At 41.0% G+C, this 13,447-nt stretch overlaps 2 protein-coding genes across 3 annotated transcripts; one reads left to right on the forward strand and one right to left on the reverse strand.

The window, feature by feature from the left end:
- Positions 1 to 215: 215 nt before the first annotated feature.
- Positions 216 to 7,855, reverse strand: PPIL3 (peptidylprolyl isomerase like 3). 2 transcript variants are annotated; one of them, XM_065750952.1, is made up of 6 exons: positions 7,790 to 7,855; positions 5,406 to 5,480; positions 3,546 to 3,639; positions 2,818 to 2,885; positions 2,089 to 2,207; positions 216 to 548 (listed from the first exon to the last, which is right to left on the reverse strand). In XM_065750952.1, the coding sequence occupies exons 1-6, from the start codon at positions 7,790 to 7,792 to the stop codon at positions 422 to 424; spliced, it is 486 nt and encodes a 161-aa protein (XP_065607024.1). In that variant the 5' UTR covers positions 7,793 to 7,855; the 3' UTR covers positions 216 to 421. The 2 variants fall into 2 exon arrangements, with proteins under 2 accessions (XP_065607024.1, XP_065607023.1); XM_065750951.1 differs by lacking the exon at positions 7,790 to 7,855 and adding an exon at positions 7,702 to 7,776.
- Positions 7,856 to 8,180: 325 nt separating this feature from the next.
- NIF3L1 (NGG1 interacting factor 3 like 1) lies at positions 8,181 to 12,945 on the forward strand. The gene is made up of 6 exons (XM_065750950.1): positions 8,181 to 8,577; positions 9,202 to 9,367; positions 9,811 to 9,937; positions 10,295 to 10,433; positions 11,748 to 11,831; positions 12,754 to 12,945. Exons 1-6 carry the CDS (start codon positions 8,223 to 8,225, stop codon positions 12,936 to 12,938), a joined length of 1,056 nt encoding a protein of 351 aa, XP_065607022.1. The 5' UTR covers positions 8,181 to 8,222; the 3' UTR covers positions 12,939 to 12,945.
- The last annotated feature ends 502 nt before the right edge of the window (positions 12,946 to 13,447 follow it).

Consider the following 13,447-nt stretch of genomic DNA (forward strand, 5'->3'; position numbering starts at 1 on the left):
TCACCTAGGGGGAAAAATTAGACGGTACTACACCTTCTGAAAAAATGACTAAGTAAGGCATATTAGTATTGACACGGGAAGGTTTCAGAAAGCTGGCCGTGTGCAAAGGCCATTGCTTCAACGTTGTACCACTATGAAACATGACAGAAAAGAGATCTGCAAAATGTATATATAAGTCTTATTTTACAAGTACGTAAAGCAATGCTCAGAAGACAATAAAAGTCAAAATACACTGTGGAAACATGGGTTTGTGGAACACAAAACACCCCGGGACAATTCCCCAAAACAGCTCCGCAAACCCCACGTTCAGCGCACCCCGGTTCAGCCCAGCTCCAGTAAAACCCCAAATGATGGCGCATCAAACATCGCCAATCCAGCGGTTGGTCTGACCCATCTCTAAATGTGTCACGACTGTTAGTGGCTACAGAGCAAAAGGGTTGGCATGAATCGTGATATCTTTGATGCGAACGTCGTTCAGAGGTCGGTAGGTTTTCTCATTCACAGGCAGCTTCTCCAGCTCGTCCAAGGTCTCCAAGCCATCAATTACTCTGGAAGAAAAGCAGAACTGCTCAGAACCTCCTCCTGCCAATTAACAATGCCTCCACAGTAGAGGCATCTCTGAACACTTCACAGTTAGCTTAAGCGTCACAGTGCAAGGTCTCTGCAAGCAAATGATCCAAATAAGGCCACCAAACACTGTATATGGCACATAACCCATGACTAACCATAGCAGCAGAAAGGTACTGGTCATACCAAACATCTCAGTGCATTACTGAAATCCACGACTGGAAAATCAATTTCCAAACCTGTGATTATAATTACTCTGATTATTATCATACTCTGTGATTATAATTTCTCCGAAAGAGTGGTCAGGCACTGGAATGGCCTGCCTAGGGAGGTGGTTGAGGCACCATCCCTAGCGCTGTTCAAGAAGCGTTTAGATGAGGTGCTAAGGGATCTGATTTAGTAGTTGCATAGGGATGGTGTTAGGAGGATGGTTGGACTAGATGACCTTGTAGGTCCTTTCCAACCTAATGTACCTATGAACCACCTTCTCAAATACAAAATTGCTAAGAACCATCCATAACTGTGTACATCTAATGGCACAACAGTGTTCACTGCCACATTCATCAGTTCACTGAAGCTAGGATGCTGGACTGTGGGTTGGTGCACAAACTGCATAATCTGTTCTGATTCAGCTGGGGCAGGAGTACCGACAACTGCATGGTCAGTCTGACAAAGTTCCTGTTAGAGCATTCACTCTTTTCTAAGAAAGATGTCCAAAAAAACCTGACTTTCAATCACGCCTCTAAACGAACTCATAAATGAAAGAAACATCTATGCTCAGATGCCTACGAACAATGCAAGAGGAAGGGAACAGCATTTTCAATTTTCACCCATTCCCTTTGAATATTTAAGTCCCTGAAAAGTGCAACTTTTCCTCAGTAAGACTTACAGACTTCTTAACAAGCAAAAGAAAAGATATCAGCATGATTTTGAGATTGAAAAACCAGTACTTGAAAGACTCGGAGATTAAACGTGTGCTTTGAGGATGGTATATTACCAGCAATTTCTGTTATCATAAGAATATTTTAGAATAATAATGCACCTTAAACAATCTCATCCGATTTCATAAACTGCCTGTATCACCTACACAGAAGTGTGACCATTCACATCTCTAATTGCACAGCAGACTCTTGCTTCTCAGCAAACCCTTAGCAGTGTATCCAGTTGTTCTGGAGTTTGTGTAAATCGGACAGCACCCATTTGGGCATGGGATGAGATAGCAAGCAGGAACAGTGTGCTTTAAAAAAGAAAAACAAAAAACAAAAAAACCCACCAACTCAACTCAGCTCCATTCTTGAACTAGTTTTTAATATGCCAATCTCAAGCGATTTCCCTTGTCTTAAGAAAAATGGAGCAGCATTTTGCAATGAGTAATCCTGGTGACAGTGGAAAGCAAACTTTCACATCCAATATTTTAAAGAACTTCAGAATCTGAAGCATTTAAATTTGCATTGCACATGCTTTTAGATATACATGTCCATTAAACACTGTAAAAAGGAGGCATACAGTAGGGTCACTCACTTCCCAAAAACAGTGTACTTCATATCCAGGTGCGGTTGCTTGCCATAAGTGATGAAGAACTGTGATCCATTGGTATTTGGACCATTGTTTGCCATTGAAACCACCCCACGGACACTATGCTGAAAAAGAAAAAAACCTCAAAATGAATAACCCATCACCTGTGAAAGCAGAACTTCAACATGTACAATGTGCTTAATGACCTGACCACTGAATCACAGAATAGCTCAGATTGGAACAGAACTTAAAGCTCAGCCAGTACCAACACCCTGCCACCCATCAGATCAGGCTGCCCAGGGCCCATCCAACCTGGCCTTGAGCATCTCCAGGGATGGGGCCCCACTTGGTATTCTTCTACAGCATTATTAAAAACTAATCTAGTTCGTTTCAACCAACAACGTGGTATCACAATTATGGTATCACAACTCATAATTAGCTCATCAAATCTGCTTTTGCGAATAAAAAACACTTCTCTGCCTTTAGTGCATTAAAAATACCATGTTACAAATTGGTTCTACTTCTGTTTTCCCTGATGAGAACCCTCAAAACTAACTTACCAAGTAATAAAATATCTGTTTCCGTTTTAATAACAAGCTTACTAACTCTTCCTTGATTATACTTCATTTTACAATTACAAAATGGGTATGCTCCGTGTTATGCTGGATTAAACACACCAACCTGTAAACAAAATTAATCTGAAAACATAACAGCATATTGAGAGCACAGAAGTACCTTTAGGTATTCACTGAATTCATCTTCAAACTTCTTGCCCCAGATGCTGGTTCCTCCTTTCCCAGTGCCTGACGAAGAAATACCACAATAAATTACTGGATTTTCAGATTAGAAAATGCAGAAATAAAATAACATAACATTATAAAAATTTTCAACAAAGGCTACACGCCCTAGTGTGTTTGAGCCAGGAACCAGGTTTTCCTGTCTTAACACTGAGCAGAGCCATAATTCTATACAATTGCCTATCAGAAGTGAAACAAACAGATCTGCTATATCCTCAGATTAAACTCAGCATGAGTGCAAACAGACACACATTTGAATTAGATGTTCTCCCAAGCACCTGATGCTGCCTGAGACATTTTTCCCAATTGCTTTAGAGGCAATGTAACCTTCTAGGTAGAAATCTGAGAAACCACAGCAGCAACTGTTACCTGATCAACCGCTGAACTATCATATTTAATGGAAAGAGCTGGAAAAATTATAGTTTATAGAATGCTATACTGCATTAGATTATTTAGAACGAGGTAATGGCTGCTTCTCTGCAAGCTCACATCATTAAAACTTCAATTAGCAATGCAATATATTTTTTAATTAACTTTATTTACATTTTGTTTTAATAATTATTATAGATGCTTACAATTTCCTTGTATTTCTTGATATTTTATTTATGTTCTACTTTAGTATTTATGTATATTTTTTTACAGAGAGACTCTGACAGAAGAATTTACCTAATGGATCCCCTGTCTGAACCATGAAGCCCTTTATATTCCGATGAAACACGCAGCCGTTGTAGTAGTTACTAGCACAAAGAGCCAGGAAATTCTAAGGATATGAAACAAACCATATTAATAAAATAGCCAGAAATGATATTCCCTGTTACTAAAATGGCAAGACCAAAAAGAACACTTTTGCCTCTGCTTTGCATTGTGACCATGTCATGGCATTTGTCCCCTGTCCCAGACCACCACTGGCTATGAAAAAGCATAAGCAGCACTCAGGCTTCATCCAACCCTCTTTAGGTTTTTGCTACTGCTATAAACAGTACCGAACACAATTAAAGGAAAAAAAAACCATCATACGTTATATGAAAGTCTAACAGGCAACAGTGAAGCCATTTGCAGATAATATGAACAGATACGGAGAGGGGAGAAACAGGTATGATGTGAGCTTCACAAGTCATAGAGTGGCTTGGGTTGGAAGGGTTAAAGATTGTCTTGTTCTAACTCCCCTGCACTGGGCCCAGGTGAACCTAATGAGGTAAAACAAACCCAAGTACAAGGTCTTGTACCTGAGTAGTGGCAAACCCCACTATAACACAAAGTGGGGAATGAAAGGATCGAGTACTGGTGGATGGTTAGCTGGACTTGAGACAGCAATTTGCCCTTGCAGCCCAGAAAGCCGACTGGGCCTATTCAAAAGAAGTATGGTCAGCAGGTCGAGGGAGGTGATCCTGCCCTTCTATTTTGTGTCTGTGAGGCCTCATCTGGAGCACTGCATCCAGGTGTGGAGTCTTCAGTGAAGGAGAGACATAGACCTGTTAAGAGCATGTCCAGAGGAGGCCCACAAAAATGATCCAAGGTATTGAACACCTGCCCTATCAGAACAGGCTGAGAGAGCTGCAACTGTTCTGCCTGGAGAAGGCTCCGGGGAGACCAGAGAGCAGTCTTTCAGTGTCTAAAAGGGGGCTTTAAGAAGCAAGGAGCAAGCTCTATAGCAGGTTCGGTAGCGATAGGAAACAAACCTTTAAGGGTCCCTCCCAATACAAAAGATTTTATGATTTTATGATCTATCACCAAAAAAGAAACAGCTGGAAAACCATGAATCTTTTTTACGTGCTATATTTTCAAGTTTGTCTTTAGAGCTCCTGTTTCCTTGGTTTCCCACAGAACAAAGTTCTGTTGAAGAATCATTACTCAGTGAATCCCACAGAATAATGCATCAGAACAGTCATAATGAATTATGCTTATGTTGCTCCTTTGACAATTTCACAGATAAAAAGGATTTAAATAAGGTTGACCGCACAAGGCCATCCCACTTGAACAAGAGCATTGAGACAGATCCATAAATACTCCTTGCATTCACATTTCTATTTTGTAAATGTGTCACAGTTTCGTAATAAATAACTTCAAGCCTCAGGTTTTTATTTATTTAAAGTAACCAATTTCAACATAAGCTTAATTTTAATGCAGAAAACTTGAGGTCTTTGATAAACTTGCAGTGATTCTTACTTCTTTTTAAAAAGAAGTCCCATCTGTTTGAGTGCATGCAAAACAATGCAAATATGGGAATCCCAGGCCATGTCCCAAGTTTCACCTTAAGAGCAAAGGACACTCTGAAATACACCAGAAATTGGAGAGAAATAACTCTCAAGTAATCTTATCTGGTGAGAAACAGTCAGCAAAGCTTAAGACTCCATGACACAACACACAAGAATACACTGCCCAACATGTTCCATGCCAACTTAAAATGGAATATTCTATTATCTGAAAATGTTAGCTGGAACAGACACTTCTCCTGCTCTGTGCTCTTCACTATTTTTACTGCTTTCCTTCAACACTACACAATCCCACTCTGGTTATTCAACTTACTTCGCATGTCTTTGGTGTTCGCTCACAGAACAGTTCAATTTTAATGTCTCCTACATCAGTGTGCAGCGTGACAGCCTGAGAAAGAGTCACAAAGCATAATTAAGCCAGCAATGAAATGCTAACAGCTACAGATCAGATTTTTTTCCTGCTCCCATCAAGACAGGAGCAAGGTTCCACTGCACATAAGCACTGGTCTCCGCTGGGTCATAGGTAAGCTACTATCACAAACCTTGCACACTTCCAGTAGAATTACCAGAACTCATTAGTTTCAGTGAGTTTCATGCCAAACCAAGTTTGCCACAGCAACACAGGAGCTCCAGTTTGTGCTGTTACATTTCAGAGACACCTTATTCATCTTACACGGTCACTTCACTGCAAATTTGAAGAGTCATGGTAATATCTACTTCAGGAGGTTATACTGCAGCACACATACCCTACTGGATTACAATCAGAGGAAGAAGTGATGGGTATTATTAGACAACAGCCTTCTGAGTGAGCAGGCTAATTGTGAATGGCACAACGCATAACCTGCCCCCACAAACAAACTATACAAAACTACACATCACATTACACATACACAGAACTACAGCCATGAAGGCACAGGCATCTAACCTTTTGGCTTGCCTGGGCCACGCTGGCAAACAGAAATTGTCCCAGGCCACAGATAAAATATATCATATAGTTCATGTATATAAGTAACAAAACCTTTTTATAAATATATATTTTTTTTTTACAAACAGCAACAGAAACATAAAACTAGTGGGATATTTGACCCAGTTTTTCTCAAACTAATGAGTCAAGGTCTGTTTCAGTGGGAGCAGCTGCAGCTCTTAGTGAGATCTCAAGCTGTTTGTCAGAGATTTTTGATGAAATATTACTCATCCCCTCTTCACCCTTGACAATAACTGCTTACAAACGTATGTCCTGCCAAAAAACGTTGACACGAATAAGGCGTGATCGTGAAGTACGGGATATTTTTCTCCGGTAAGAGAGGGCTTGGAAAGGTCTGATAAAGAGACATGACTAAGTTTTAATTTGAATTGAATGTTTGATTGCAACTCTAAACGTTCCACTTGAAAATTAACAGCTAATGTATCCATATGATTAAAAACTGAGTTGCAAATACACCAAAATATTGTTGTTGTTTTTTTAATCCTGAAATCTATTTTCAAATTCCTTTATCAATTCGGAAAGCATAGCTGCATATCTTTAGCTATTCCCAGGACTGTGTTTAACCAACGCATCAAAACGCACAAAATCATTTTCTGTAACTTGTGCTCCTCATAACTTAAGTTTAAATTTCAAATGCTGTTATGGTTTGAAACACAGCAGAAACAAGTTGATTTTCACACTGAAGACACATGTCTAAGAACTCATTTAAGAGAGTGGTCAAATCCACCAAAAATGCTAAATGTGTGAGCCATTTTTCATCTTTAAATTCTGACACAAATTTTCCTTTTGATTCTGTAAAGGACTTGAATGCAAATCACAAAGTCTTTTTAGCATTTTACCCTGACTCTGCCACCTTCTTTCAGAAAAGTTAACGACGTCCCTATAATCAGCATCCATGCTTTTAACAAACTTTCAGAATTGATAAAGCTTCAATCCCTCAGGCTTTATGAAATGCACTGCTTTGATGACGATTTGCATGATGTCACCATTTATAAAGCTTTCACACACACATTTGCTCAATGTACGGTGCTGTGATATTTCGTCAAACTGAGCTGCTGGCAGCCACTGCATTGTCTTCTATTAATTTTATAAATCTCTCCTTTTTACCAACCATCAATGGGGCACCACCAGACACGCTAACGAACATTAAAGAAAATCACTTGAATGTATTTTTTTTACTGCTTCATACAAATCAAGGTATTTAGTAGTGTCCTTCAATGGCACCAAAGAAGCCATTTCTCCAGCAACATTATATTCTATCAGTACCTCTAATACAAGTGGCAAATTAGCTGTATCTGTAGTATCAGTACTTTCATCCATCATAAAAAAAATGAAATGAGCTTAGAAGCCTGTAAATGTACAGTGCTGTGTACACTGAAGGGCTATGAAAGTGCCTGCAACTCGAACAAAGCTTGGTGGGAAAAGAAACAAACTGGATTACCAAGTATTAGCCAAATGATGCTTAAAACTTACTGCCTTAGAACTGAGAGTCTGATTAAGATTTCAGATCGATGAAACAGTAGATTGACCTGTTTTATTTCTCACACTACCTTTTAAAAGTCTGAAATGGCAACCCGCGCTTTTCATTGCAAATGCTGCACAGCATCAGTGTACAACACATCACCACGTGAGACGCAGAGCAGCCATTCGCTTTCCAACACACGAACATTTCAGAGAACACAGAAGTACATAAGAAGCGCTCTAGTTCTCACCATGTCTGCTCATCAAAAGGCGAGGTAGGTGGGTATATAGCAATCACCTGCAATGGGAAAACACAGCGTTTGGTTCACCCTTCCCCCAACCCCCATATCTTTTCGATTCTAAAACGTCTACGCGGCTCTGAGCTTTCTCCCCACGGCGTTACGTACAGTAATGGCATGCATCCACGAGATGAGACTCCCACCACAGACACCAGCCCAGCACCCCGCACACAGCCCGCCCCTCGGCCCGGAGGAAGCGGCGGAAGCTCCGCCCCGCGGTCCCGGCGTGCTTCCGCCGGAGCTAAAAGCGGCTTCGGGCGGGACTTCCGCCCGGCGCGATGAGACGCGGAGCCGCGGGCGCGGCCCCCGCCGGTTCCGCATGCTGCTGTTCTGTCGGTCCCTCCGTCGCATCCGTGCCGCGGGCCGCCTGCCCTCCCGCTCACTCATGAACCTCAGAGAGCTCGTTCCCGCCCTGAATGACTTCGCTTCCCTCTCCCTGGCTGAGAGCTGGGACAATGTGGGGCTGCTGGTGGAACCCAGCCCTCCCCACGCTGTGCGCACCCTGCTCCTCACCAACGACCTCACCGAGCAGGTGATGGAGGAGGCGGTGCAGAAGAACGCAGACCTCGTTCTCTCCTATCACCCTCCCATCTTTGCTCCGCTCAAGCGGGTGACGTGGAGGACCTGGAAGGAGCGGTTGGTGGTCCGGGCTCTGGAGCACAGGATCGGGATTTACTCCCCGCACACAGCGTACGATGCCGTACCGCACGGAGTGAACAACTGGCTATCCAAGGGACTCGGTGAGACTTTTCAAAACAAAACGACATTGGTTCCAATTACTCAGCGGTATTCATATCCATCAAATTATTCTGCACGGGAGCCTTGCCTCCATGCTTTCCTTTCCTCTGCCTTTTACAAGTAATACCTTGGTGTGCTACAGACCAGCTACGAACACCAGAGGACATTTCCAGGTGCCTGTGTGCTGTTGGACACAGCCAGAACAGGTGCAGCGTGATTACTGTCTATCTCGGTTAGAGCTGAGGCTGCTGACTTTAAATCGCTGCCTGTAATTTATAAATTTATAGATAATCTCATTGTTCCTACATGACTTAGTGCCTGAAATTCTTTTATACTTTTATCTTCTGCTGTGGCTTATAAACGAGAACAGCTGTGCCTTTTTCCAGCCTGCTTTACAAACCAGAAATGATTTTTTTTTTGTACAACTGTTAGGATAAAACTTGAATGGTGTTAAAAGTAACAGATGATACATATCAGTCAACTTATTTGCACTTTAGAGAACAAGAGTCCTGAGTTCTGGTCAGGGGAAATATTGTTCAAAGCTGCACCTCTCCTGGATACATGCTAAATCAGTATCAGCCACATCATTCAGCTTTCTAAAACCAGTCCTTGCTCTGTTTTCTCAGGTGCTTGTACTTCTGTCCCACTGCACCCATCAACTGCTCCAAGCCATCCAACTGAGGGCACTCACCGGGTAGAATTCTGTGCAGACACTGCTGAGAATCTAGAGACAGTGCTGTCCAAAATCAGCGATATCCCAGAGACCTTCTGTCTCACTACTCTCCCTGTCAGGTATCTGCTTCACTCTCTAACATTGACTTTCTGCTGCTTGAGAACATTAAGTTGCTGGAACAACAACAAAAAAGTGTTTTACTGTTTGTAACCACTTTATTCTTCTGTGCAGTGCTATTTTTTTCAGCAACAGAACCATAAATTTTAAGGGTAATTATCACCTTCTGATCAATCTGTATTTTATTAAATGGTAACTATCAACTTTGCGTAGCATCACAGAGATTAAAGTGGTGAAGAGAGATAACAAGAAATAGAAAATGAGTACAGTTTTGTTAAATCTCCTCGTCGTTTCCTCTAGGAGAGTAGACTAAGTTAGACTGTTAAATCTTTTATTTCCCCTTTCTCAACAGGAGACCTCTGTGATAAACACCTTTATTTTCTATGAATACAGTGCTGAAATTTTATCTAGTCTCTTAGCCAGAACCAAACACATCTTTCCTCAGGGTTGATGGTGAGGAGCAAACACGAGTCAGCCTGAACTGCTCTCAGAAAGCACTGCTGGAGGTGGTGGCATTATTGTCCCAGAACAGCCTTCTTTATCACAAGACTGAGATTCTCTTGTTACAGAAGGTAATAAAATTGTATATTACTTCCAGTCAACATAGCTTGTGTGAGCTGATGTCCTAAAAACTGAAATCCAGCTGCTGGCATCGCAGGTTTCCTATGCTGCCTTTCAGTGCTCTGAAACACTGGCCTGTGGGCCAGCATTTAAAGCCACACCCATTTTCCAAAACAATTAAAATAACTGTGTGGCCTGAACTAATTCTAAAATTGGTTCTGAAAGCTACTGTAGTTAGTATGTTACATTCAGTAACATGCATATTCCTTCCTTAATGCCCAATACATTTATTTCTGTGCATTACGGAAAGTAACGTGAACTTCTAGAGTCAGCTTTCTCACAGTAATTTGAATTTCTTTTCTCCTCAGCCACTTCTTCCACATACTGGAATGGGACGTCTCTGCACGCTGACCGAGCCAGCCTCCTTGTCAGACATAATAGAGCGTATCAAAAGCCACCTAAAATTACTCCATGTCCGCCTCGCCGTGGGAACAGGCAAGACACTTGGTAAGGAAACCTGCCACTAACAATGCCCATTTGAACTACTGTTCCAGGAAAACAAGCTGTGTGTGTGTAGGTGTGTGAGAAATTGCTGCCTTGGACAGGTTTACTTGCAAACAGCATCAAGTGCTGTCAAAGACAAGAAGCAGCCTTTTAGAATGTTGGTGATAAAATCATGCAAAAAGGATGTCATCTGGAATGTCATTTTTGACTGGAAAATGTTTTATGGTGGTTGTCACTGTGAAGCAAGCACAGCATGAACTGACTATGGGATATTTTTAATAATTCATATAATAACTTAGCATATTTTTGCCCAAGATATCAGACTTAAGTCTGTACTGCCTCATAACATGACCCCTGATGCGATTAATTGTTAAATTTAAAAGCACCTTAAAGTAGTAAAGATGCTTTGTGGTCTCCTGAATGATGGTCCATGTTTTGATGAGAGAGAAATGGTGACAGAGAAGGTAAACTGTCTCAAACTGTGGCTCACTACTATAACTTGGAACAAGTATCCTTTCAGCCAAGTTACATATCTTAACTTCCAAGAAACACAGCTGTTAGAATTCTTGAGAGCAGATTTGTTGAGAAACCTTTGCACCTTATGAGACAGAAGCCTTGTTACAAGTCTCTTAATGCTATCAATTGCACCTAAACCTATTTTGAAGCTCCTTGTTATGGTGTGGAGTATGATTCTGCCTAAATCAAGAGCAGTTATATGGCAAGATACTGTAATATCTTAATTGAATTTGAAAATAATGTGCCTTTCCACCTCTCCTCCCTCTTCTTGAATATGACATATATACGGAAAATTTCCTGTCAGTATGATGCAGGCAATAGTTTAGAATCAGCAGTCATAGCAAACACATTTTTAATAGCATGGAGGAGCTCGTAGCTTGCACAGAAATCTGCTTTAGGGTGCAAATGGTGCTTTAGTTTGGAAAACTGTAGTGGAACTTCAGAATCCTGGAACGAGCAGGAGCCAATCAAAGAGTTCAGATATGTAAGTAACAACACCTCACTAGAAAAGAACTGATCTGCAGTAGCCAACAACCAGCCATGGTGTTGGAGTTCTCTACAAACTCTCCCACCCCTTGTAGATAAATTTCTACACATCTTTTTGTTACACAGAGGATTTTACTTACTATTACAGATGCTATGGGGCCTATGACTCTTTCAAACTGATATTTGTGTCTCTTCCTCCAATAAATGTACATTGACCGTAAAATCAAGGTTTATAGTATAGCTTCACAATAACTATACTGACATGAGGGCTAAACAGAGGGAAAGAAATTATTTATGGCACCTTGTGTCCTGCAGATTCTCCAGTGAAGAAAGCTGCTGTGTGTGCTGGTTCTGGGAGCAGTGTCCTGAAGGGAATGGAAGCTGACCTCTATCTCACAGGTAAGAGACTACGTTGGTTTTTTTTTTATCTTTACAAAAACAGGCACTAGGAAAAGAGAAGAAAGAGGGTTGTCTGGCTGCTGAAAGATTTGGCAAGAAGAATTACCTGTTAGAACTGAGAAACAATCAGTTATTGGAATAACAGAAAAATAACAGTAGAGTACAGGTAACATGGATCAGATAGCTGTATAGTGATGGTTATTTGAACTACATGTTACTATATGTGCTTTTTTTTTCAACACATGGCAGAATCTCTTGCAAGTTTCTTTAGCAAGATACAGGTTATTTCCCCAGTTCCCTACGGAGTTCTCAGTGGCTAATAACATTGTCTACAAAATCTTTCCAAGGGTATGACAGCCACTGTGTCTGACGGAAAGGACACAGTCCATTATCCTTGTTCTGACTTGGCAACAGACACTCCCCACAGCCTGCTCCACATCATGAAGAATGCCTTCCATTGTGTGCTTAATTCAGTCAAGTTCTTTGGCAAGGCACATTCTGTCTCTCCCCTTATATACAGTACTACAGAGCTGACCCTAAGACAGTTGTTTGCAAAGCTTTCTCAGTTGCTTTACTTCATCATAGCAACCCAGTTGAGCAAATGCATGACACTACACAGTTCACTTCCAAAACCATACTCTGCACTCAGTTTCTTGCTCTAAGTAGCAAATTATATCACTATTTGAAGACAGCATGGAACTTCTGTGGTTTTGTCTCAATTGTACACTGGGGGGATATCAGTCAAATATCCTTCAAGGGATGCCAGAATAGGAGTGTTATAGGAGAATACTGAGCAGGTGGCATTAATTTTCCCCTTATGGGTTTCTTCTCAGCTTCTAGCTGAGATTCTGTATACATTGCACAAACAAATTACTCACCTCAACTACAAGAAATCTACATCGTTTTTTTTCCCTCTTGGCAGGAGAGATGTCCCACCATGATATTCTGGATGCAGTTGCCAACGGTATAAGTGTTATTCTGTGTGAACACAGTAACACCGAGCGAGGCTTCTTGTCAGAGCTGCGTGACATGCTAACTATCCACCTACAGAACAAAATCAACATAATTCTGTCTGAGAAAGACAAAGATCCCCTCCAGGTGGTGTAAGAGAGAGGAAAAAAACATGAAGTGGGGGAACACAGTCAAGAGTTTAGTATCTTATAGAGACTATCCAAATGCAAGCTGAATGAAGATGTTCTGAATTGGTTCAGTATAGCATTGTATTGTATGTTCACACAATGTTTGGGATATAGATTGTCATCTACCAGATTCCTAATAAATTCTTGTTTCAGGCTGCTGAAAAGTGATTTACCCAATAACTGGGGTGCACTTGAATAAATTTACTGTTATTGTATTCAATATTGTTACATGTATTTGATAATCACACCACCCAAGGTTTAGTTTGGGTAAAATAAAAACATCTGACTTGCCTCCATTTTCAAGCTTACACAGCAGTTCTACTTTACTGGGATTATGTCAGTACAAGTCACTGAAATTTTAGTTAATAAAGCTCTCAATAATAGTTAAAGCAGTATTGATCACTGGTTTGCATTAACAGTTTCAACAAGACAGCTCATGTATCTATATAGAGCACAATTGAGGCATTTGGTGCTAGT

The sequence above is a fragment of the Cyrtonyx montezumae genome, unplaced genomic scaffold (assembly GCF_038088225.1).
Source record: "Cyrtonyx montezumae isolate F1298 unplaced genomic scaffold, pur_monq_1.0 scaffold_7, whole genome shotgun sequence".
In the NCBI taxonomy this organism is placed as follows: domain Eukaryota; kingdom Metazoa; phylum Chordata; class Aves; order Galliformes; family Odontophoridae; genus Cyrtonyx; species Cyrtonyx montezumae.

Bases quoted from the DNA above. Each gene is read 5' to 3' on its own strand.
- PPIL3 (XM_065750951.1), bottom strand. From the start codon at position 7,746: ATGTTCGTGTGTTGGAAAGCGAATGGCTGCTCTGCGTCTCACGTG. The intron at 5,481-7,701 runs GTGATGTGTTGT...ACTCTTTCTCAG, and splicing joins GCTGCTCTGCGTCTCACGTG to GCTGTCACGCTGCACACTGA. The intron at 2,208-2,817 runs GTACTTCTGTGC...TTTCTTTTTCAG, and splicing joins AATTCAGTGAATACCTAAAG to CATAGTGTCCGTGGGGTGGT.
- NIF3L1 (XM_065750950.1), top strand. From the start codon at position 8,223: ATGAACCTCAGAGAGCTCGTTCCCGCCCTGAATGACTTCGCTTCCCTC. The intron at 8,578-9,201 runs GTGAGACTTTTC...CTGTTTTCTCAG, and splicing joins CTGGCTATCCAAGGGACTCG to GTGCTTGTACTTCTGTCCCA. The intron at 10,434-11,747 runs GTAAGGAAACCT...TGTGTCCTGCAG, and splicing joins GGGAACAGGCAAGACACTTG to ATTCTCCAGTGAAGAAAGCT.